This window comes from Eleginops maclovinus, chromosome 20 (genome assembly GCF_036324505.1).
Source record: "Eleginops maclovinus isolate JMC-PN-2008 ecotype Puerto Natales chromosome 20, JC_Emac_rtc_rv5, whole genome shotgun sequence".
NCBI classification, from domain to species: Eukaryota; Metazoa; Chordata; class Actinopteri; order Perciformes; family Eleginopidae; genus Eleginops; species Eleginops maclovinus.
The window spans coordinates 28484779-28510205 of NC_086368.1; the positions used below are offsets into that span (position 1 = coordinate 28484779).

At 43.1% G+C, this 25427-nt stretch overlaps 1 protein-coding gene across 1 annotated transcript in view; it reads left to right on the top strand.

Annotated features, from left to right (window-relative positions):
- The first annotated feature begins 1919 nt into the window (after window positions 1-1919).
- Window positions 1920-25427, top strand: part of epha8 (eph receptor A8) — a 95388-nt gene continuing 71880 nt past the window's right edge. The window contains exon 1 of the mRNA XM_063911932.1: window positions 1920-2072. Coding sequence (XP_063768002.1) covers window positions 1985-2072 — 88 coding nt within the window. The 5' untranslated portion in view covers window positions 1920-1984. The remainder of the gene's footprint in view (window positions 2073-25427) is intronic.

Consider the following 25427-nt stretch of genomic DNA (forward strand, 5'->3'; position numbering starts at 1 on the left):
CAGTAATAATATAGAAAATAAACACTATTATTTTGACCGGTTATCAGTAATGATGATGTTGTGTTAGTTGTAGCAGTTCTAAGTAATAATAACAGGGAGCAGTAGAAGTTACTGCAGTTGTTCCAACTAAATACAAATAAAGCTGTAATTATTAGAAAAAGTTTCGGCAGCAGCTTTTAATAACACAACGATTTTGAGCTATATTTATATTATTTTGAGTCGTGCAGCAATGTTGGTAGCAGTAGAAAACAACACTTCGAGTTTTGCCTTGCAGATCAAACATGAACTAACTGAGAAGTAAACAGCAGGGTGAGGAGGACAGAAATACATAAGTCAGATTATCAACGGAGTAAAACTTTGAGGAAAATGTAGAATTGTGCAATTTCTGAAATTTTGCACGTGTCCAAAGTTGTCTTCATAACATATTTTACACCTGAGACATCTGGAGTTTTTGTAGTAATAGTAAGACAACTAAATAAACAACCCAAGCAAAAGGGTTTAGGTTTAAAACAATATATAAATATACATTTAAAAAAGTGTTGAGTTCAGATTTGATTTGTACTCATAACAATAAAACAGTTATGGAAACCGTGGCCTGATCAACATGGACAGTGACACTGGGGAATAAGAAGACAACTTTGTACACAGTGACTGTCATTAAAATATAATGAGGAGTAGAAGTTGTACAAAATGAAAGCCAAAGCTGATTTTATTAATTAGCTTCAGAGTTTATTTTGAAGGTTAGGAAAGAAACTGAACAATCAGAGTCGCCTCACGGGAGCAGCGACTGCACGAACCTCCAGAATAGGATATTTTATACAGTTTGATACGTTTTAAATCAGCTTGAAGTTCATTTAGAGGCAATCCGAACACCAAACGTGCCTTGAGTGTCGAGATACTAGCACTTCAAACAAGAGTAGAGGATCCGACGGGTTTAAAAAAATAAGCGTTTCAATTTAGAGCAAAATCTGTCATGCGCAACACCCCGAATATCTGGCTCTAACTGCAGAGTAAAGACCACCAATCAGCTTTATAAACTACAGTTAATGATTTCACATCAACACCGCTCAGGTCACTTTGCAGCAGTGTGTGGAGGTGTGTGTTTATGTGTGTGTCATCTGCCGCATAACCAGCGTGCAAAGCTGATTGATCGGGACAGGTGCTGTGATCTGGCACAACTGCAGAGTTCCCAACTATCGCACCAGTCGATACGTGATCACAGACCTTGAATAACACTCACTCTCTCCCACACACACACACACACACACACACACACACACACACACTCACAGAACCATGTCAGGACACACTCCGCTGCACCTGGACATATCTAATAGCTTTACGAATGCAATAGAGGAGATCAATAACCAATCCTTGAGCCTCGCAGACATGCTGCTGTTTTCACTCTATCCCACCAGTCAGATAATAGCCACTGGGTAGGTGAATGTGTGTAGAGTGTGTGTGTGTGTGGGAGAGAGAGAGAGAGAGAGAGAGTGTGCCAGGTGATGACCCAGAGAGATAAACAGAAAGTGAGCCAGGCAGGTAGGACAGGAGGGTGTGTCATCGTACAGAGCATTTAGCGTGCATTGCCGGCCGATCCCATTGGCTGCTGAGACTTTGACAGACACTCCGGTCCCTCCCCCTCCATTTCGGTTGCCTGCCGTAAGTGTATGTATGTATGTATGTGTGTGTGTGTGTGTGTGTGTGTGTGTGTGTGTGTGTGTGTGTGTGTGTGAGGGAGCCGGCAGACTGAAGGCGAGCCACAGAAAGGCAAAGGCAGCCTCCAACTCAGACCCAATGAGCTCGCAGCCTGCACACTCCTCAACGCCGGCTCTCGCTTCAACCCTGGGACTCAGAGGAAGGGGAGGAAGAGGAGAGAGGGAGGCAGCGAGAGGCAGAGAGGGAGAGTGAGGCAGAGAGGGGAGTCAGAGAGAGGGAGAGAGAGGCAGAGGGAGACTGGCGGGGTGTGAGGAGGGAGAACACCATGGCTTCAGATCCGGGGCTGGCTGTGATGCTGCTATGGACTATATCACTACAGGCTCTGGGCACCGCGGGAACTAACAGTAACGAAGGTAAGAGTGTGTGTGTGTATATGTGTGTGTGTGTGTGTGTCTCTTTTTGAGGCAAACAATGCATATTCTGTAACTGACAGTGTGGATTAACTTCAAACATGTAAAGGAGCTCCACACCAACATTTCCCTACACACACTCTCAGATGGTGTGTGTGGGTGTGTGTGTGTGTGTGTGTGTGTGTGTGTGTCCTAACCCGGGGCACGACATCAAAGTTTGCTGCGCACCCCAACTCGTGCAATCTGGTCGAAATGTGTGTGTGAACTCGTTTTGACATTGCTCATATTTGGCTGCAGGAACAGCGCATGTGTTAAAGGCACTGACGTGAAAGTGTGTGTGAGATAGTGTGTGTGTGTGTGTGTGTGTGTGTGTGTGTGTGTGTGTGTGTGTGTGTGTGTGTGTGTGTATGTGTGTGTGTGTGTGTGTGTGTGTGTTTTCCATCCTGATCTGGGGTGAACATGTCACTTTTTCTTTTGAGGTCCTTAAATGTGCATCCATGTGCGTTTGTGTGTGTGTGTGTGTGTGTGTGCGCTCATGTCACACACACACCAACACACACACTTCTCTCCCTTAATCCCAGGCTGGGTTTGTTTACTTCCATCCTCCTGTCCTTCATGTTTCCACCGTGATAGGAAAAGTGTTGTCGTCACTTGTTAGACTAATGCCACACACACACAACTCAGAGTCCCCCGACGCCTTTCCTTTATGTGTGTGTTGGTGTGTGTGCGTGACAGGGACCCTGACATAGGTCTGGTCTCAGGAAGTTGAGTGACAGCAGGGATTGAGGGCCTGTTCTGCTTACTACTGCAGGGTTAAAAAAAAAAAAGCTGCAGAAAAAGAAAGAAGAAGAAGAAGTAGAGGAAGAGGGGGAGATAGTGGGGAGAAAAGAGAGATATCAGTGCTTTGGCTCAGGTGGGATCAGCTCAGCAGTGCAGAGGTGAGGGCAGCTCTTATCCCATGTTAAGCTGTGTAAACTCGGGACAGGAGTGGTGGGCCGCCTCAGGTCAGAAGAAGACAGACAGTCGGTCCAGTCCTGTGTTCCAGTCGTGTAATCATCGCTTTGATGAGTAACGGCTTTAAGAATAAAGGTATTTTTGACCTCACATTGAGTACCGAGCGCATTGACTTCCAGCTGTGTAAGAAAGTCTTCCTCATCAATAATCCAGTTTATTTTTGAAACGTGAAAGAGTACACACGATGTTGGGAGCTTTTTTAGTGTGTGTGCAGGTGTGTGTGTCCACTGAGGGAAAGCAGCATTATTGATCAACCGATCGAGGAAACTGAATCACTACAGCAAAACATATATAGAATCATGTTGACAATCAGTATCATGATCTTACTGTTTGCTTGAATTAATATAGATTATTGTCTTCAGTTATATGGGTCATATATATGCCTTTGATCCAGACTAAAGGGCACGTTTTGATACCTAAAGGATCCACTTTGTAATGTACGCAAGCAAACGGAAGCTATTTAGGTTTTCTTCCAAAATTCAGATTCAGTCTAAACTGATTTTTATGTTTTTAAGGCGTTTTTAATTTCTCTTAGTTACGGTAAAGAGATGTAGCGGAGAGACAGCTGTGACGTGCAACCCGGTTGGAGTCAAACCGGGACGGGATAGGTCAGGTCGGGTGGCCCCCTTCATTTTAACTCCAAGCCCGAACTCTTTTCTAAAGGGATTTCAAAACAGACCGAACTGAACTCCTTTAAAACGGCTCTCATTATCTTCCTCATAATAACACGGTCTTTAACATGAACACAAACAGTACGTACTCACATAGGATTTCGTGTCATTTTAGGTCACGGGATAGGAATAATATACTCAAGACAAATCAACAAATTGTAATACTGTTGTTAGCAAAGATATTAAATGTTTGTCTGGTCCTTAAACAAACCTATCTGTACTCACAAGATAAAAAGCTTGTTCAACATCAGAAAAAAGTACGTCTCTTATAGTTATTTAACCTTGCTCAATGCAAATGATTGAAGTGATTGCTATGCACACCAGGTTATGCTAGAAAGACGCTCTGACTCTGTAAAAGTCACCAGAGCGACGTAAATATGACGTCCCCTAAAGTACGATTTTCGCCCTGATCATGAACAGGATTATGTAAATGAAAACATGTATTTTTCAAGATCCTGCAAGAGAGTAATCACTGATTTCATTCTATTTGGGAAAATTGTTATATTTATTTAAATGCGTTGTGAAAATAACAAGCTGAAAATGTAATTTGGCCTCTTGGCTTTGCTGAACTTGGAACCTTTGTAAAGAACGACTAAGGGAAACATTAAATCGGTGGAAGAAAAGGCAACTGCTCACACAACCATGAAGAGCCCCCCCCCCCCCCACACACACACACACACACAGACTTAAGAGCGATCACAGAGACAGACGCTGCGTTTCTTTATGTATATTTGATATACGAGCCTCGGACAGCCATTTTGTTGTGGTCCATTGTTCACGTTTGCATCTTGTGTACGTGCAAGGGTTTAAGGCTGACCGGACACCTATCAACCTCTCCTCTCTGACACAGTGAGGTTTCAAATTGTGTACATTTGGGTTTTTGCTCCGGTCCACTTCGAACGAGTGTCCTTCAAACCTGTGTGCACGCACAGTACAATGCCGTGTATGTGTGTGTACTACGTATGTGTGTGTGTGTAATGCATGGGGAGAAATGGGGCAGGTTTTAATATTGTGACTCCTCTAAATGTGTTTTTCTTAAACAGAACGTGTGAATATATTAATCCGCTGGTGCCTGAGAGACACAGTCATTATAATAGAGAGTCAGATTGCCCTTTATTTTTAAATCCAGAAACAGAAAAAAAAACAGAAGCGGCTCGCTCAGCGGGGGTGTAGAGGAGGAAGGTAAAGCGTCCTCAGCTCAGTTTACCCCAATATTTCATTTGCATGGAGGGAGAATAATCATGTATAAGCTGATGTAAGGCGTTACCTTCTCTACATAGAGACTTCATGGTAACCGAAGCTAGTGTTAGAGGTGAACTGTTAAGATTGTAAACGTGTTAGTCTATGCGTACGGTTTGAGATGCATACTGAAAACAAAGTCTTTCTGAAACCTTTCAGTAGTTAACAAACATAGGTCTGTGTTCACCTGTGTAGTGTGCAGATAATCCCATTGGTTTTAAAATGGTTTATTTAGTGCGAGGATAGTCTTCTTAAAATCTCTTGAAACCTAATCCTTACGTTCTTTCTCTGTGTACTTATTTTTTATGTAATGGAGACACAAGGTTTTATTAGGCCTGGTTTCAAGTAAAACAAAAAACCTGATCTACATTTTTTAAAAGTAAAATCCCGCTTGAATTGTTTCCACACAACATCTGTCTTTCTCCTTCCCTGTTCTTTATTTGATATGTTGTAAAATATAAGTCAGACGATGCAAATGCAAATTCTGGACTCAAGAAGACATTCTTATCATTGATGAAACCAAAACTAATAAATAAATAACATTTTGTTCAATAAATAATCAGATTAAATAGAATACGGAGAATACTATAAGTAAATATCCGTCGGGTTTATGATGAGATGTTGTGTAATTCTCTCGCAGGCATTTTTAAGATTTATATTCAAGCTTTTATTTCAAATTCTATTTTGTTATTGCGTAATAATATCACAAGCTTATAATTTACACAGAGGGCATAGAAGCAAGTAAAAAGAAGTCATGGATCTCAGATCATCTCAAGGTGTGCTAACTGTATGTATTTCGCTTTTTGCTCTATGGGAGAATCATGTATTACTTAGACAAAGCGCTTCTTTATTTTTCAGTTTGTTAATGAAAAATCTGTCAGATTTTCGGTAATTTTGGAGTAAGGAAATTACTCTTAAAATATTTTTTAGGAAGCGAATCATGGGGCGGATACACGCGAGCCTTTCCGGTGGTATCACAGTTTCATGCTAGTTTCAAAATATCAAACTCCTTCATTTTTTGTACGCTCTGAGTCTCCGTAGGTTGTAGGTTTTCCTGCGATACAATTGCAAAACTGGGTCGCCTAATAGCCCACCTAGTAGCGCATGCGACCAATGCACTGGGGCTCAGTCGGTGTAACGGCAGACCAAATTCGACCCGCTGCGGAGCATTTGCGCATGTCATACTCTGTGTCCTACCCTCTCAAACCTGCCCTTGTAAAAGATAATCTAAATCACAACCTCAAGCGTTTACAAATGTGTCTTATTTGAAACAAATACACACGCATTTCTATTGTTTTCATCTTCACGTTATTTGCATTTTTTGCAAGTTGCTTTGGATAAAAGTGTCCGCGAAGTGAAATATAATGCAAGCACGCCGCAAACTGTATGTCCTTTTCACCGTGAAGTCTAAAGGAAGTTATAAACTAAAAGAAATCGGCACTTCGGATACAGATGTAGTTCTCTGGAGCAGAAATCATGTTTTTAGGTAAAGAAATAAAGGAAAACACGGTTATTGATGGATGGAAAAGGACACCATTAGTTCTGGTTATCAGTATTGAAGCCAGCCTTCAGATAAATCACTGTAAACCATCCACACAGAGAGGAAGCTCCCACATTGTGTAATCTCCGCCGAGCGTCCCCTCCAGTCCGGGCCTCTGTCCCTGATTCAACTCCTGCTCACTGTTTCACACCGCCACTCTCCCAGCGAGGATGCCGTTCCTTCAGGTTGTTGTCAGCAAGCAGGAACATGAAAAGCCCCATGCAGAGAGCAGGACTCGCTGCTAATGAGCAAACTGTAGGTGGATGGTTATTCCCACATACTTCTGCTGCAGGAGGACCGAGGGGGACAGAAGCACAGAGGCAGGGAATTAAGAATAGCAGCCTATGATTCGAACACATGATTTAGAAAAAATAAAGGGTGAAAAGTTGAGAGGAGAGAGACTGCTAGGAACTGCAGTTTCCCTCTTTCTGCAATAAAAGGCATATTTTTGACTGCGGAAAAAGAAAAGAGAGTAAGGCTTTTGATTGTGATCACTGCTACAGCAGACGCCTCTGTTTATATTGATCTCTCCTCAATTAGTGGAGTACCTGCTGGATGTGTGGTTACATCACATGAGAGAAAATACTCCGAACAAGTCGTAATTAATAGCTTGGAGGGGAAACATTCCTCCAATGGATTCCAGAGTAAAAAAACAGAGAAACAATGTGCAGCGGGGCCGTCATGATGCTTAATACATGACTAATGTAACTGCGTACCGATGCAGCGACGACAACGTGACTCAAAATGACGGCAGCACAGATCGAGTAACTGTCCAAGTCTGAACCAGTCTTTAAACACTGCCAGAGCCCAAACCGTGTTCCTGTTAGTGTTCACTTCCTGTCTGTCTTCTTCTGCTGTTCCCTTTAGTGTTTACTTCCTGTCTGTCTTCTTCTGCTGTTCCCTTTAGTGTTTACTTCCTGTCTGTCTTCTTCTCCTGTTCCCGTTAGTGTTCACTTCCTGTCTGTCTTCTTCTGCTGTTCCCGTTAGTGTTTACTTCCTGTCTGTCTTCTTCTGCTGTTCCCTTTAGTGTTCACTTCCTGTCTGTGTTCTTCTGCTGTTCCCTTTAGTGTTTACTTCCTCTCTGTCTTCTTCTGCTGTTCCCTTTAGTGTTCACTTCCTGTCTGTGTTCTTCTGCTGTTCCCCTTTAGTGTTTACTTCCTGTCTGTCTTCTTCTGCTGTTCCCTTTAGTGTTTACTTCCTGTCTGTCTTCTTCTGCTGTTCCCGTTTGCGTTTACTTAGTGTTTACTTCCTGTCTGTCTTCTTCTGCTGTTCCCGTTTGCGTTTACTTCCTGTCTGTCTTCTTCTGCTGATTTTCACTGACTTGTTGTCCACAGCCGTGTGTAATTGAATGATTCTGCGGATTAATAGGACAGTTCACCTTAGCAACAGTCTGTTCCCCTTAGCAACAGTCTGCTAGCGAAAATGAGCAGACCTCTTGAGTGTCCAAATGGTCAATCAGAATCAAGTATTCAACTAAGCCGTGTAATAAGCTCTTGTAATAAGTGCTTAATTTGCTCAAGGACACTTCAGCCGGCTCTCCGACAAGGAAAGACATTTTTTCTTCCTCGGTTCCTCCTCATTGAGCCTCTTTTTGACTCGTAGAGCTGCCTCTCTCCACACAGCGCGGCCATACTACATCCCAAAGTCTCGAGCATCAAAAATAGATCAGCAGCCTCATTAGTCAGTCTGTCAGTGTGTTGCTTCACACGCACACTGGTTTCTTTTGTTTGTTTTGCTCCATCACTTAGAGCTGTCAGTACCCAGGCTGTGATGGATTGATTGAAGCGCTTTAAGAGATGTGGTGGTCTCTAGGAAAAAATAAATAAATCACACACAGAGGTCTGGATTAATAACTCATGTTTTCACCTTGAAACTAAAATGAATGTGAAAATGTAGTGGTTATTAATCAGAGGACATATTCGGCTCATTTTCAGCTTCATATTTGTATTTTGTAGCTCTCCTGGGACATGTCTCCATGCTTTAATGTTCAAAAAGCTCTTTATTTCTCTCATACTGCCTGTATTTTCACACTCTGTCTGAAGCCAGAGCCCAGTCTGCTCTGATTGGTTAGCTGGCTGGCTCTGTTGTGATGCCCCGCCCCTTAGCTTATCACGTATAATGTGTTGGAGCGCTAGCCAATAGAACAGTAAACATAGTGATGTCGCTATGTTACTGGAATTAAACAAGTGAGTCTAATGGAGGCGTTTCAGGTTGGGAAATGGGAGTGTGTGACAGAGAAACCCCCTCGGGAACTCAGGGATTTTAGCCTTTGCAGACCATTTACATGCACACAAACCTATAAACCACTAAACCCCCAAAAGCATAAAAGGGCTTCTTTTAAAAGTAATAAAAGCAGTGATTGCAGTTATTATATCATTTCTTAACTCGAGATCCATTATCAGTTTACAGTGTCATCTCGAGGGGAGGGGGGAGCGTTATATGCAGTGTGAGGAAGTGCATTAAAGACCCTCAGAGGGCGTGAACCGTCCCTCCCTGTCTGCTGGCCCATCCTAACACAGGTTGGCCGGCTGCTCTTTTCCTCCCCAAGGCGCCGCTCTTTATTGAGACATCAGCCTTGTTAGCAGCTGTCGACAGGAATATAGAAGCTGCCGGATCAATACGGCCCAGTCTGCCAGTCCTCCTGAGCCAGGAAAAGCAGACGAAGCCTCCGAAAATCAGGGGCCTCTCTTGGGCCCTTTCCACCCATTAGCAGGACCTGATGCTGGGCTGGCTACAGTTCAGCGGCCCCTGGGTTTCGCCTCTGCCATGCTCTGTGATTGCAGCTGTATTGTTGGGTAATTAAAGTTTCTCTGCTCGGCTAGCATGGGAGGAGGGCTGTGGGGGGGGGGATCCTTCACTCAGATGGCTGAGGATAAAGCAAGAGTGAGATACAGCGAGCGCCTGACAGCTCTGTAATGGGCTGGTGTTGTGGTTGTGTTAGCACATCCCTCCTGGAGAGAGATTTCTCAGATGTTCCCTTCATGGTGACTGATGAATGACGGAGATGTGGCTCTGCAGCAGCAGCCCTCGCTCCGCTGTTAGAGACAGACAGAGGAACCCCGCGTGTGATAGAGACAAAAGAGAGTCATGGTGGGATACATGTGCAGACGGAGAGAGGGCAGAAACAAGCAGAGTGTGAGACGCTGACGGGGGGGAGGAAACAAAGTGAGGGGAAAAAGATGCTGTCTCGAATGCGACTCTTTAAGTTCCATCGGAGGGCGTCTTTATCAACACCGGCGGAGAGCGTCGAGCTGATAATTTGCAGCTCTCAATTCCCTTCAATCCATTAAAGGATTTAAATGTTCATTAAGTTTAATAGAAGCCCAGCGAAGGTCTAATACGCTCTGATAAACGCTGGCAAACCTGCCAACCTGTTCCAATAGCTGCGGCGGCAGAGAACCACCCGACTAATAAGGTCAAACTCAGAGTTTGTGCTCGGCTCACTTTGAGAGGAGCGTTTCCTCTGAGTCACTGCGACTCTAACACCGAGAGTGTGGAGTCATCAACTAGTCCTTTAAACAGGTTGTTTGTGGTTGTCTTTATACAACTTCTCACATTAACATCTGATCTGACCTCCCACTCTCCGGAGTTGTTCGTCAGTGTCTTCCTAGATTTACAATAGGTGTTTTTTAATTTGCCCCCTCCCCTGTTGTAACATGTTGGTCAAGTTTAAGCAATTAAAAGTACTTTTGTAGAAGCTCTATTAAACCTTTTGGGTGTTTTTTTATATAGGTTTTAGTGGATGTAAATGGTCTGCAAAGGCTACAACACATGTTTTTCCTCCAAAGGGAGTTTCCCCTGCCTGAAACGCCTCCATTGGACTCCTTTGTTTACTTCTTGAACATAGTGACATCACTTTGTAACACTCGCTCTTCTCCTGGCTAGCTCTCCAACACATTGTACTTGATAAACTGAGGGGCGGGACATCTCACAAATCACAACAGAGCCGGCCAGCTAACCAATCAGAGCAGACTGGGCTCTGGTTTCAGACCGAGGGTGAAAAGAGGTGTTGCAGCACAGGCAGTATGAGAAACATAAAGAGCTTTCTGAACATCAGAGCATGGAGACATGTCACAGGAGAGGACTCTACATACAAATATGAACCTGAAAAGGAGCAGAATAGGGCTCCTTTAAGGTTTGGGAGAACAGTGTTGGTGGTTTAGTGAGACCTAACACGTTTATGGGATACCGAATGTGAACAGTGGTGGAGTCAAGTTTCCCCATTTTCCACCAGACACATCAACACATCTTCCCTCACTTTAATCTAGAACTTGTCATTATTGTTTATTAGAATTTATTAGGAAATAGCCAGTTCATTTTCTACTTTCAAGTTCTTGAGAATCTTTGATGTAAACATGTGAAATTCATCACAATTATTCCTGAATTCTAACAAAGCACTGACTGATTTTAGTCTGGCTGTTGTGTCAAAATGACTCGCTTTGTTGTCCGGAAAGTTAAGTTGAACTTGTCAGGTAAAAATAATCCTATACTTATTTCAGCGTTGAGAAAATCAATGTTGTTTGTCTTTTGGAGAGCAACGGCGTTAAAAGCGAATGGTTCTCGGGGAGGATAGATCCCTCAGATTAAGGCAGGTAAGCGGCGCGCTCACGTATGATGTAGTGAAGCCCAAACCGAGCGTGATGCAAGCTGATGGATCTCTCCGGGGTCCTGTTTCCATAAGGAAATAATGCGTTTTACACCCCGTAATCTGTCCATATATCACCGGCCTGATGTAATTAATATGTGGCGGGGGAGGGGAGGGGGCGGGAGGATAGCTCATTTCTCATCTGATGAAAATACGGACACACACAATCAAAACACACACACACAAACTTACACACACTCCATCTAAAGGAATTATCTCTGTGGGGATCATATTAATGCCTGCTATAAGTGAAGCATTAGTCTAAAGGGAAGCTTTTATACTGTCCCTGCACAGATAGACGAGGAAGACAAGGGGAGACAACGAGGGGAGAGGGATTACATGAAGGGTAGTCTGGCAAAAAGGTTTATAAAAGTGTTTCAACGTCTTGCATCAGTGCCTGGTCCGTGGTTTACCTCCTGCAGAAGTTTCAGCAGTAGTAAATACAAAATCAGTGTCTCCCCTCGACGGAGGACAGGACTGTTTGTGGTAAATGAAGCCTGTCCTGACCTCCTGACATGTACAGTCACCGTTTTACAGAGAAAACATCATCATTACCCCGAGACACATCCAGAGCACTTATCTCTAGATTATTTCATAAGGTCTTCCAGTTAAATAACTCACAAGGGTTAGAAAACTGCTCTCTGTTGAAGAAGGGGAGACTTTCATCTTGCATTGACAGCACAATCTCTGCCGAGCCCATTGTTCCTCGTGCGAGCAATTTATTTTGTGTAAAACAACTTCTTTTATTTGTTTCCATTTATCTATTTGTCTTGTATCATCACTTCCTCTAACACTGTGCTTCACTGCAGGGATACACAGATCCTGGAGGAAATAGACAGCGCACATTTAAAGATTGCTGAATCTGGAAAGTTGTCATCAATCACAAAAAATAAAATAAAAAATGCAATAGTTGCTTTTATGTTCAAAAAGCTCTTCTGCAGCTCCTCTTTTCACCCTCTGTCTGAAACCAGAGCCCAGTCTGCTCTGATTGGCTAGCTGGCAACCTGTTGTGATTGTTCAGAGATGTCCCTTAGCCTATCACGTACAATGTGTCGCAGCGCTAGCCAATAGTCATTATGTTCAGGAAGTAAACAAAGGAGTCCAAAGGAGGCGTTTCGGGCAGGGGGGACTTTAGGATTTGTGTCTTTGCAGACCATTTACATGCACTAAAACCTATATAACCCACTACAGGAAGGGGAAAACTCCTAAAAGCATGATAGGGCCGCTTTAATGGAGCCATTTTGCAGGAGCTAACCCTCAGATGGAGCTAAAAGCAGCCGGTTCAAACACTCCTTTATCCCCCTCTGTTGTCTTATACAAACCTCACACTGCTGAATTCATTCATGTACTCACAAACAATCCATAATAACAACAAAGCTTGTGTATCCCTGCGGGGCCGGGGGGGACTCTGCTTTGTTTTGATGAGAGGAAAAGAAAAAGCTCAAGTTAGCGCCACGCTGTAACTTTCCTCCCTCTGATGTTTCCTGCTCCTCCAAAACAAACACACTGAGATATAGAGCATCCTATCATCCCATGCTGCTTTGGTTCTCGCTGCTCATGCCTTTTTATTTGAGCAGAGGCTAATATTATTGAGACACACGGCATGCACAGCTGGTGGCTGTGGGAGGGCGCTCATCAGGCACACACATGGGTACATGTTAGTTAAAAAAGCAGTGTTATTTTGCATCCATGTGAACCAAAGACGCTAAGACCTTTAGCAACAAGAGAACGCTCCTATGTGTTAATCATTACTCTATGAAAGTTAAGATGGATGCAGAAACAAGTGTTAGTAACAAGCATCGTAGTTACTCGTCAACACTTCTGCATGTTGGTGTTTTTCTTGCACTTCGTTGTGTATTTGTTTACATTGGATAACAAAAAAGTTAAGAAATCCAAAAGAGTTTACAAAAAGTACGTAATAATGGGAAAAAACGCAAAAACAATAAGGAAAAAATACACGAGACAAGAAGAGGAGAAAGTATATGGTGCAATTTGGTGTAATTTATACCATCTCTGTTCTTTGAGAAGGGGCTGCCCACACACACACACACACACACACACACACACACACACACTTTAGGTAACTTTTTCGGGCTTGTTTTGCCTTTATTGGAAAGTAGAAATAGACAAACAGTAAAAAGGGGGGGAATAATACCACTGTAATTGTCAGATCAAATCTGAAATTTCCCTCGCATCACATCAACAGTAATAAGGAGAGATATTCAGACACAATAAAGGAAAAACAAACATTATACGTCAGTCACTGAGAGAAACATGCTCGAAGACCCTTTAGCATGCATTCGACCTGGGAGTGCTTCAGTCTGACTTTATTAAACCGAGGGACCCCGTACATCCCATTAGATGGTTGTTCAGAACGTGTTTGGTGTCATGATCCTTGTTTCGTATCGGTCATGTCCTGTTTTATTTTGAAAGGTTTCCCCTCTTGTGTCATGTTTAGCTTCACTTCCTGTCTGTGTTTCCCTCCTGTGCCTGATTGCGTCATTGTGTTCACCTGTTGCCCCTGTGTTTTCTCCTCCCCCTTCCAGCTGTCTCTCGTCTTGTGATTACCGTGTATTTAGTCCCTGTTTCCCTTTTGCCTCTTGTTCGGTCGTCGTCATTTCTTCCTGATCTTGTCCATGTTACCTGCCTGTTCCTGTCTCCCTTCATGTCTGAAGCTAAGTGTTTTTCATGTCCTGTGTTCCCCTTGCTTCGTGGTTTCGTCAACAGCGTTTGAATAACGCTCGCTTTTTGTTTGGACCCTTACCCGCTTCCCCTTGATTTACTGCACTTGGGTCTTGTTTCCCCAACCCTGACAGTTGGGGTCAGAGATGATGTTGTTGGACAGCATCCATTATACTAAATAACGGGTAAGACCCAGGCTAATGTGTTAGCTGTAGTCATTTCAGTTCATTGTTATAATTAAACATAGATATCTTTACATTAATTTCTCCCAATTCATTCATTAAAAGCAACACATGGCAAATAATTGCTATACGACCACTTCAATCCACAGATTCCAGTTCATGGTATGGTATATCTGTCCCAATTCCTGATGCTATCTGGTTATGGATGTTGCACACTCTTTCCCTGTAAGCACGCACACTTCGGAGCTGAAACACCGACATGACTGACAGTAATTATCACCGTTCATCATGAAGCGTAATCCAGGGATGAGAACGGCTCTTTATGTGAAATGTCAGCTCAGTGAAATGATGAAAATGATTAAAGGGCATCAGAGAGGAACAGAGACGTTACACACCGCACTGAGAGCTGACGGAAAGAGCCGCTGCTAAAATAAATAAAGTATCAAAGTTGTTTTATTTATTAAGGAAGAAGGCAGAGGGGGAGAACTGGGCTCGTATAGAAACTTCCCAAAGATCTTTGCACCGCGAGTCGAGTCTGTATTGATAAAATATCACTGTGGTCTTGACTTAACTATTCTCTCTCAGCTCTCTCAGTCGAGCGCAGCTAACCTCCGCATGAACCCTCTGCACCGTGAATCAATACGTTGAGGCATCCTCGGTTTTTGCAGCAGCAGGCCGTGTTCAAAAGTCAAGAACTGTGCTCCGATCCAGGTGTTGTTGTCAAAACACACTGAAGAATAACTGGAACGTTGACTTTGAATGTATTAAGTCAACAGATTTCCCATTACGGTTCTAGGGTCGTTGAAAGCATTTATATTGAGTTGACACTACTAACAGTTTTGCTTTCAACTGACCTAATACAGTGAAGTGAAATCTGTTGACTTAATACATTCAATGAAAGTCAAACTTTGAAGACATTTCCTTTAATCTCCTCAACCTTTATGTATTTTCTATGCATGAAATATACTTTTACAAGGCAGGGGGATAACCTAACCTACTTCCTTAGTAGTTCCCGCTGTAGTTTGTATGGTGGTGTGTCAGGATGACTGCACAGTTGTGGAAATGAATGTGAAATAATAGCTAGATCTTGACAAGTGGTTTTGAATCCAACATCGATCAGTTCCACGTAGCGGTGACTAGATGAGATGTGCCTTTCTGGATACACTGTGATCTGTACACAGTCATGGACATTGTTGGAGCTATATCTTGATTTAAGTTGTCTTAATCCACATTATTTGTATTAGTTATTTAAAGTTATTCCGTATGCTTTTATTCTGAAGGTGGTTTTGGGCACCTGGTGATTATGCACATGATTAGAGACAGGTTGTAATGGGATTGGCGCTCCAGAGATGGCAGTTGTTTTTTATCGGGGAAAGCACAAGTGAAAACATGGTTTGATATTTGTTGGACATTGGATCCCCGACAATAAATTAACAAGAGGACGTTTCTTGCCCGTCCATTGGATGATTATTCCCTGCGTCAGATTTGCTTTCTGGTGCCTCATTGGCCGTATTGGTTTGAGTTAATGTTCTGTTCAAACACGTTGAAACATGATAATGAAATTGTTGAAACGCACTTATTTTTCTTAAGGAATGTCAGGTTGTTCTGCATGTTTTGTAAAAAGGTAGTTAATTTGAATACTTAATACTTAGTTAACACTTTCTTGCCCTTAAACAAAGGGAATCATTTAGAGTTGTCGTTGGTCTGTCCCACTTGAGATCAAATTTGGCTTTTTGTGGAACTGAATTAAATGAGTTTGACGCCCGAGCCGGATGATGCTACCAGCTGCTGTCATCTACACTTCTGTTTCTCACTCCCCTTCCTCTCTTTCCTCACCTCTCCTCTTTACCTGCTCTATAAATAGCTGTGCATGCTTCTCCTCCGCAGTGTCTATACCCCCTCCGGATGTTTTCCCCTGGGAAAGACAGGCAGGCCTGGGCAGCAGTGTAGCCGCTATTCACTCCTCTCCCCTGGGAGGAAGATGGGCCTCGCTGGCTCCCTCAGCATCCTCCACCCTCCATCATGCTGCAAACACTATATGCCTTGCAGGGAAATACAAAGGCAGGGTCCCATGCTCCAGCCTGGTAGCACCTGCTAAAAAAAGATATGAGGGATTGTGCCGGGGTTGCGCCGACCAGTGTGAACCGAATCATTTCAACAGACGCTTCTCTGCCCACTCTCTCTGGCATCATCTTGTTATTTTGGAAAAAGGGCTGAACTCTGGCGTGTTAGCATTACAGGCTTCTGTTTTTTAGTTTAGTTTTTTTGGAGGGAAAGCGCTGTCTCCAGTGCATTTTGTGCTGATATTATGGAAAAAGTTGCGCGGTGCACCCTTCCCTCGCCTCATTTCCATAACAATTTTGGATGCTCTGGCAGTGATGATGATGTGTGCTGTTGTGTCTCCGGTGTAAAAATCCTTACAGGAACAGCAGACCCATGCATGCTGCATCGGAAGAAGCATTGTTGGACAGCCTAGTACAGCTTTGGTGCAGCAGTTAGGTGATTGTAAGCCAAGCCTTTGTGCTGTGGTTGAGAAAATCTGTTCCCAAAATCAGTTATTTATAGACGAGGACAACAATACCAACCTTAAATTATTCCCGTGTTAGTTGGATATCGATTCTTCAGCAAACTCTATAAATGATGTGCCGTGTCTGTTGTCTCCTAAAGCATTGATCTGGCAAAATCAACAAATCAAAAATGGATCAACCAAGTAATGATTTCATCAAAAAAATATCAAGCGAGGGAGACAGTCCTATTGTTTGGGATTCTGCTAGAGTAACAAATCAAGCCTTCAATCTGCTCTCCTGGAGTCCTGTTGGGCCTCTGCTACGTCTGATGGAAGCGCCAATATGTACCTTTTAGACTCTGTGTGCTTATTTTTTTAACCAATATTTAATGGTAACATCATCTTTTGTCATTAATTCCTTTTCTAAAAATGGAATCTAATCCACCCTGCTTTAGTTTGACACAAGCACACACTTTACTTCTGCTTCTTGAGCTAACAGTGAGTTGGAAAGTGAAATGAACAAGCCAAAAGAAAAGCTGGCTGCAGATTTTCACTGTGAGAAATTGTGGGATAGGATTTGTCAGGTCAGTTTGGGCCTTTATCAGAGAGATACTGTATATTATAGAGGGGGAAAAAAGCAAAGGAAGTTTATCTATATAGCACCTTTCAACAGAGTTCAAAGTGCTTCTAATTCATTAAGAGCATTACCAAATAGTGCAGAATGATATTTAACAACAGTCATTAAAAAGCAGAGAGAATTCAAAGAAACACATAAAACAAGCCGATATATGCAGAACATGAAGAGCATTAAGAAATGACTCACTCCCACACGTTCCTGCAGCTTGCTAGTGTGAGTAAGGCTGGATTCAGACCTGCCGCGGGAACAGCTCTACCAAGTGAGCAAATGCAGTGGATTTGTAAGATAATTAAACCTGCCTGGAAAGGAGACTTCTGCAAATGTCTCCCAGATTTGCAGAAGGGTATTCTGTTGTGATTTTGAATGAATGCTTCTGACCTTTGCAACTTTTTTGATTGAAAAGAAAAGCCAGTCCAACTGTAATCCTGCTTTAGCAACGGTCTGTTCTCCTTAGCAACAGTCTGTTAGTGAAAAATAGTAGACCCCTGTCATGTCAGAAATTGACCAGTATTTAACTCAGCTGTTTTATCAATCACATCATAGCTTCTATACCATGCTTGTGTATATCTATTGCTGGTTTTTTGAAGTTGTTGCCTCCTATAACCACTTTAAATCCCATCCCCTGTGCTCACCTTACAAACAGAGGAGAGTTCAGAAGATGAAAAAACACTGCTTTTTTAAGAAGGGGTCGTCTGCATAACGGTGTCACGATAAGCCTCTGCCAAATTGTTCCCCCTCCGTACCGCTGTTCTGCTTTCGCTGCACCAAGAACAAAATGCTTACACCACACTGGAGACGCAGAGAGGAGAGCATGGCCTCTGGGGAGGGAAACTTCAGGGAGAGTCAGGAGGAAGATGAGAGGAGGAGGGGGAGGGGGAGGAGAGAAGGTTAGTGTAGGCGTGGAGGTAACGAGATGAGGTTTTAATGATCACTGTGGGGAAAATAGGCCACTGCTGCAACAATAGGATACAGAGAAAGAGTGTCAATGGTGGAGAGACACCACTGACCAAACCACGGTTACGGGTTAGGGTGAGCTCAACATTTTAAACTGCAGTTATGGAAATGTATGCAACTGCAATAAAAGGAAACTGAGATGAAGCATGCATTTAACCTACATTTATTCCACAGCTCAGTTGAATACTTTCTTCTGATTGGTCGATTTGGACATTCCATAGGTTTGCTATTTTTCATATGAAGTATTAGATCAATTTGCATCATTGAGACGAATAGGCTGTATACAGGTTGGTTTCTACAGTAAATGCAGGAGGTTTCAAACCAGTACGTTTATTTTTAAATTCAATATTGATAATTATTCTGCCCACTCACCTGCTGTATGGACAGCGCCACATCGAACTGACGGTTTCTCCCCTCTTGTTTTGAGCAGTTGCCATCACTTAGGGTAATAAAACCTGAGCTGTAAGCAAGGTGTTCTCCCACCATATGTCGTAGCCACATGAATGATTTTGTTCTAGCTCCCGAGAGCCCCAGGTGCTGGTAGATTACTTACAAAAAGATGTAGTGAAAGATGGTCGCATATTACACACGAAGTCTTCATCTGTCAGAATTTGAAAATGATCCACAGGTAGCTCAAACTCTGTTTTATCACAGAGTAATGTTGTCATGGAGTCAATATATAACCACTCATGGTTGTAGATAATGTGCTGAGAGGAATGAGTCCTAAAACAATGAAATAACAGCATTTTTTTAACCCTGGATACAATATTGTTTTCCTTTATTGACTCGTACTGAACTCCGTTATGATCATTTATATTTAAATGAAAGTTCTTTATTCATTAGATCCATATTCCCTAACTTCAGACCACAACAAGGTGTATAAAGCTTTAGGGTTGACGGGCTGAGACTGCATCAAATATTGAGGACCCCCTACCTTTCCCCAAATAAATGTAAATTGAGTTTGCCTCAGTATGTGGTGCTTAGTGGTGTTTAAATGAGGTACTATAAGGTCAGTATTTGCTGTGGCGCCTCACAATAATCAGCGGCCTGCTGTGGTTTCTGATGACCTGATGGCAAAGTGAATTCATTAAATGACATTAATGAAGAAATCGTGTTGAATGTGGATCGTTGACATCTGGATCTGCGTAATAAGGTTAGCCTAATGGACGCATCATTCATGATTATTATTACTATCATTATCATTATTTCCCAATGCTACCATCCCCGCTCAGCTTCCCCTAATACTCACACTACAGCGCTGTGTAATTGGATAGCTGCCTTTTTACACTGTGATAGACTCATGTGTGTGAAATGGAGCAGGTTAACATCTTAATGTAAGCGCTTCATTGCCGTTGACTTCCTGTTCAACCTGCTTAGGGAAATTGACTCGTGTGTTTTTATAATCATCAGGTTTTTGTTTATCAGCTATTCTGCTTGGCATCTTTTTATTGCTGTCAAGAGAAGTAACCTCTAGCCGTTACATGGCTTAGTTTTAAACTCAATTCTGATTGGTTGATTTGGACATTCCAGGTGTCTGTTATTTGTCAATAAAAGACTGTTGCTATGGAGAACAGACCGTTGCTAAGGATGATCAATTGGACAACGGATATTAGATTATTGCATCAAAACACTAAAGGGAACAGCAGAAGAAGAAGACAGACAGGAAGTAAACACTAAAGGGAACAGCAGAAGAAGACAGACAGGAAGTAAACACTAAAGGGAACAGCAAAAGAAGATGGACAGGAAGTAAACACTAAAGGGAACAGCAGACGAAGACAGACAGGAAGTAAACACTAAAGGGAACAACAGAAGAAGACAGACAGGAAGTAAACACTAAAGGGAACAGCAGACGAAGACAGACAGGAAGTAAACACTAAAGGGAACAGGAGAAAAAGACAGACAGGAAGTAAACACTAACGGGAACAGGAGAAGAAGACAGACAGGAAGTAAACACTAAAGGGAACAGCAGAAGAAGACAGACAGGAAGTAAACACTAAAGGGAACAGCAGAAGAAGACGGACAGGAAGTAAACACTAACGGGAACAGCAGAAGAAGACGGACAGGAAGTAACACTAACGGGAACAGCAGAAGAAGACAGACAGGAAGTAAACACTAAAGGGAACATCAGAAGAAGACAGACAGGAAGTGAACACTAAAGGAAACAGCAGAAGAAGACGGACACGAAAGGGAACAGCAGAAGAAGACAGACGGGAAGTAAACTAAAGGGAACAGCAGAAGAAGACAGACAGGAAGTAAACACTAACGGGAACAGCAGAAGAAGACAGACAGGAAGTAAACACCTAAAGGGAACAGCAGAAGAAGACAGACAGGAGTGAACACTAAAGGGAACATGGTATTTGCTCTGGCAGTGTTACTGATCATTTTAATAATCACTTGTAATCAACATTGTGAGTCGTTGGTTTGTTCAGTCTGTTTCTAAAACAAGTGTGGGTGTGTCGGGTCTCCAGCCTGCTACCCTGTGATGAACCACAGAGTGTCATAACAAGGCAGGAAGTCAGACGCGATGAGTTTCGTCCTCCTGAGATTAATGACGAGTGGAGATGGGTCGTCGTGAATATATGCCGCGGAACAGCTTTTACACACACACGCACGCACACACACACACACACACACACACACACACACACACACACACACACACACACACACACACACACACACACACAGCTGATGAGAAGGTAGTGGTCTGTGACAGAGGGGAGCAGCAGTGGAGTTAACTTCAGGAGAGAGACGGCACTTTATGCACTGACTAGGTGACTTTCCACTCGTTAGAAGAACATGTAAGGACATTTTGAAGTGTTTATTTCTGCAGTCAATTATTATTATATGTAGTAGAGACATTTTTGAAGAATGTATATGTATAGTCTGAATATTTGTATTACTTTTTTTACATTCAAGAATAATTTACAGGTGGGATTACAAAAGAATCAAGAGTTTCAGCCACATTTGAGGTCCTTTATCAGTAGATATAGTGAAATAATAATCAACTAACTACAAAAATGATGAATCTAATTGATAAACTGAGGCTTACTTTGTCATATTTCTGTCACACGGTGTTCTGTTATATCGTAAATTGTTCCTTATGTGGGTGTACATGAGTTACACATGCTTCAAAAAGGTATGATAATTGATAAATACATTCAGAGACAGTTACAGTGGGTCTCATACGGCTTATTTTACAATGTTTAATAGCAGACCATCATAAAACAACCCAATAACAGAGTAAAGATGTAAATAAGAAGGAGAGAAATGAGGACACATACGCAGAAATAAAGCTGGCATAATGTGTGGTGACATATGTCAGGTTTGGAGACAGCAGTGGCAGCAGCGCAGATATTCTGTGCGTTGGGTGTGATCACAGCTTGGAGTTGCGCTCCCATGTGTTTGTGATTTATTTACAACACATTTGTCATCCACAAAGTGTTGTTCCCTGTGAAATGAAAGGGATTACTGGCTGAGTAAACTCTTCAGAGGGAGTTTAGAGACGTTCTTCACTGCTGTTTACATTACGTCATGTCAAACATCACCCAGAATGAGGGGAATCTTGACATATGGCAACTCCATATGAGCAGGCTTACGGAGGAATGGATTACATGTGACGGGTTCATGTAATCAGGATACAAAAAAAGGTAACTGTATTCCATTACAGTTGTAATCAGACTACTGTAACAGGATTACAGTGTTAGTCAAGACCGTAAGAGAGCATCTAGTGTTTGATGTAAAGGATCAGGTGTTCTCTCTCCTCTGTCAGCTGTTCTGTTCTCTCATACTTTCAGAGTGAATCTATACTCCTACTGCCTGAATCTGCTTCATGGTTTTCTCTTTCTTTGGTTCCTTTGTTCTGTTTGTAATTCAGCAGGTGAACCTATATGTTCATAAAATAGTGTGTGTGAGATTAACTGTGTGTGTTAAACTGAAACGGAGCATTTCCTGTCAGCTCAGATCCTCTTCCTGCTTCTGTAAACTGTAGTATGTGCTCATGTGTTTCAGTGCTGGTGTATGGGCTGGATCTGCTTCATGAAAGGCAGGTTTTCCTTTAAATTTGATGGAGATGCTCTCATCTCTGTGAAGGCTTTTATCGTCTCCTCTGGTCGAGAGAAGAGAAGGAGAAGCTTGTTAGAGAAGGGAGGTGTTGATGAGATAATTACACAGCTGTCAAAGTCCCTGTCTGGCCCAAGAGCTGTGCCATCATTGTGTGTGTGTGTGTGTGTGTGTGTGTGTGTGTGTGTGTGTGTACTCAGATCTTGTACTTGAGTAAATGTACTTGGTAACTTCACACCATTGGTTGTTTGTTAGGCTGTACGTGTTGGTCTGTCACTTGTTCCCTGAAAAATTGGCATGATTTTTGTTTGTTTTCATCCGTGTGTGTGTGTGTGGTTATACTGTGTGTGTTGTTGTGTGTTGTTGTGTGTTCAGAAACATAATGACTGCACTTATTCTTTAAAATGTATGGCCGTGTCTTTTGAGGTGGAAATGAGGTTTTCTTGAGCATCTGCTCTCTCCTACCGTTCACTCCTCTATCCTTCTGTCCGTGTGTGTTCTTTTAAAAAGGTGTCATTTTTTTTGTTGGTGTCACCACAGGGGCTGCAGGCAAACTCCACTTCCTCCAAGACAGCCCATAATTCTTCCATGTTGACTCCAGACGCACACACTTCCCCTCTTTCAGCCCCGCCGTGACCACTGGCCGGGACGGATAGAGTGTGTGTGAATGCATTTCAAAAAAGCATCGGCTGATTTGATACATGCCTGCGACGTGAATGGCGGCCCGCAGGCGTCAACACATACACACACACACACACACACACACACACACACACACACACACACACACACACACACACACACACACACACACACACACACACACACACACACCCGCTCACCTAGAGGCCAGATTGAGTCGCAGGTGGAGAGGAAGTGGGGGGAAATAATAGGGGAGGAAAGTTGACCACTGCCCTGGGAAATATGTTGCGTGTCTCTGAGCGAGCAAAAACAAGCTCTCCGGTCGGCGGGCAGCTTTTTCATTTGACGCTCTCCAAGTTGTGGGGGACCAAGGAGGAATTGGTTGATGTGTGTGCGTGGAGGGCGAGTCTTGGTGGTTTGTGTTATGAACAGAACTCTGCGCTTCAGAAACAAACTCAATTTCAAGCCCAGAGTCCTGGAGGAGAAGCACTTGGTTTCTCGATTGGCAAACAAAGAGTCTAACCTCTTCCCCGCTGCAGGATGGTTTGTTGTTGAGGCAACTATTTATTTAGAGGTCTAATGCTCTTTAAAACTCTGATTAAGTATTTGTATCACTAGTTAAGGATCTAAAGCTAGCTCATCAAGCTGTCGCAAATAGTGTGTCTGAGCTTAAACTAAAACGGAGCATTTTCTGTCAGCTGCATTTAAGCTAAAGACCCTTTAAGTACAACCTTTTCCTGTGTGTGTGTTTTGTTAAATGGCCAAGGTGCAGGCAAAATATGTGGGTTTCAGTCTCCAATGGAGGATATGTGGACTTTCTGTTGTCCTGATTTCAACGGGGAGCTCGTTCCAACTTTTTTGGAAACAGTTGTGTTTTTGTTGAGGGGGTCAAACTGATTGGCCGATGCAGTCAAAGGTCCGAAACAAAACTGTGTGGACACAGTGGGAATGAGAGATGGGCTTCACTTCCTGCATGAGGGATGATAAGAAGTGCTGGGCGAGGGGGGGGGAACCACATGCTAATAATGGCCTGTCCTCTGTGTTATTCCTGCCATATTAAAGCAAAGTACATGCTTCTAAACTCCGTCGCTTGTATACAAGTCATAATTCAGACAGCCCGAGCAAATGAGATAAATGACTCCCACCACCTTCAACGACAGGGGGATTTCTCATTTCGGTGGAAATTAAATTAATACCACTGGGAACGGCTCATGCATCTTCACTCAGCGTGCTGCGGTGATAACGCCCCGCCTCAGATGTTTTCGGATATATTTGTCCCTTTTTTTTCCTCCTGCCCGGCCCTTTAATAATAACAGTACAGCACAGCGAAATTCCCTCGGTGCATGGGAAGAATTATTAAATCCACTTGTGCCAGCATGCCGCTTTCATTATGTCACTTTGGTGGGCCGATGAAGAGCACTCACAGGAGCGTAATTGGCGGCATCCATTTGTGACCTTGGCTAGAGCGCGGGAGGCCATCGCATCATCAACACGAGACGACAGGACGTCAGCGCCCTGAGGGAGGGGGGGTTGGGATGGCTGGGAGATGGGGGGGGGGGGGGGAATGGATGGGAGGACGGTGGCACTGCCATCTGTCTGTGTGTTCTGACCCACTGCCCTCCTCGGTGGCCCGCTGCCCAAATTAGGAGCAGCGACACACCGGCTAATTGCACCACGTGAGCGTTTGTTTATGCGGGAAGCACCCGTCTCTGCACAGAGAGATTACAAGGCTCCACTCGACAAGATTTTTATGGAAAAATACTCTCGTCTTATTAGCCCAAACCATGAAGTGGAGCAGACAAGAGTACTCCATCCCCATTACTGCTACATCCTTTTTGCCTCGATGCACAGTGGGTGTAGACACTTGTTGACCCGCAGGATGTGACAAACTGAGCAAAACTTTTTTTCCTCCCAAACAGCAGCAGCACGGTTTAGTGTTGGACTAGCAGAGGTTGGATATCTTCTATGTATCTGTGCAGGTTTGCAAACAACAAGCATCCTGTGCTCAGTTTCCTGACACGTCCTCTTGCGATTAAAAACTCATTATTTTCAGAATGGCTGACTCCTGCTATCGAGAGCCACCAAAGAGCCTCTGCCCGGAATACTTTTAATAAGAATGGTGTCATTGTTCCCACGGTCCTTTGTTCCCTCATAATTGTTAGTTTACTTTCTTTTTAAAAACTTAACCAACCACCATTTAAAAAAAACACATCACTTTTGGATGTTTAAAGTGTATTGTTGTATTCCAGGTTCATACAGTGGTGTGTTGTTCCATCCTTAATACACGGTTTTGATTACTTGATTCTGATTGGTCAATTTGGACATTCCAGAGGTCTAATTATTTTTTTGCTAGCAGACCGTTGCTAAGGAGAGAAGCCCATTGCTAAGGAGAGCAGACCATTGCTAAGGAGAGAAGCCCGTCGCTAAGGAGAGAAGCCCATTGCTAAGGAGAGCAGACCATTGCTAAGGAGAGAAGCCCGTTGCTAAGGACGCTCTGATCAAGGGACTACAGTATGTGCAGTCATATAATTTCCCCGAAAAAGATGCAGTTTTTCCAGACAATTCCGGACTATTTTATATAAGT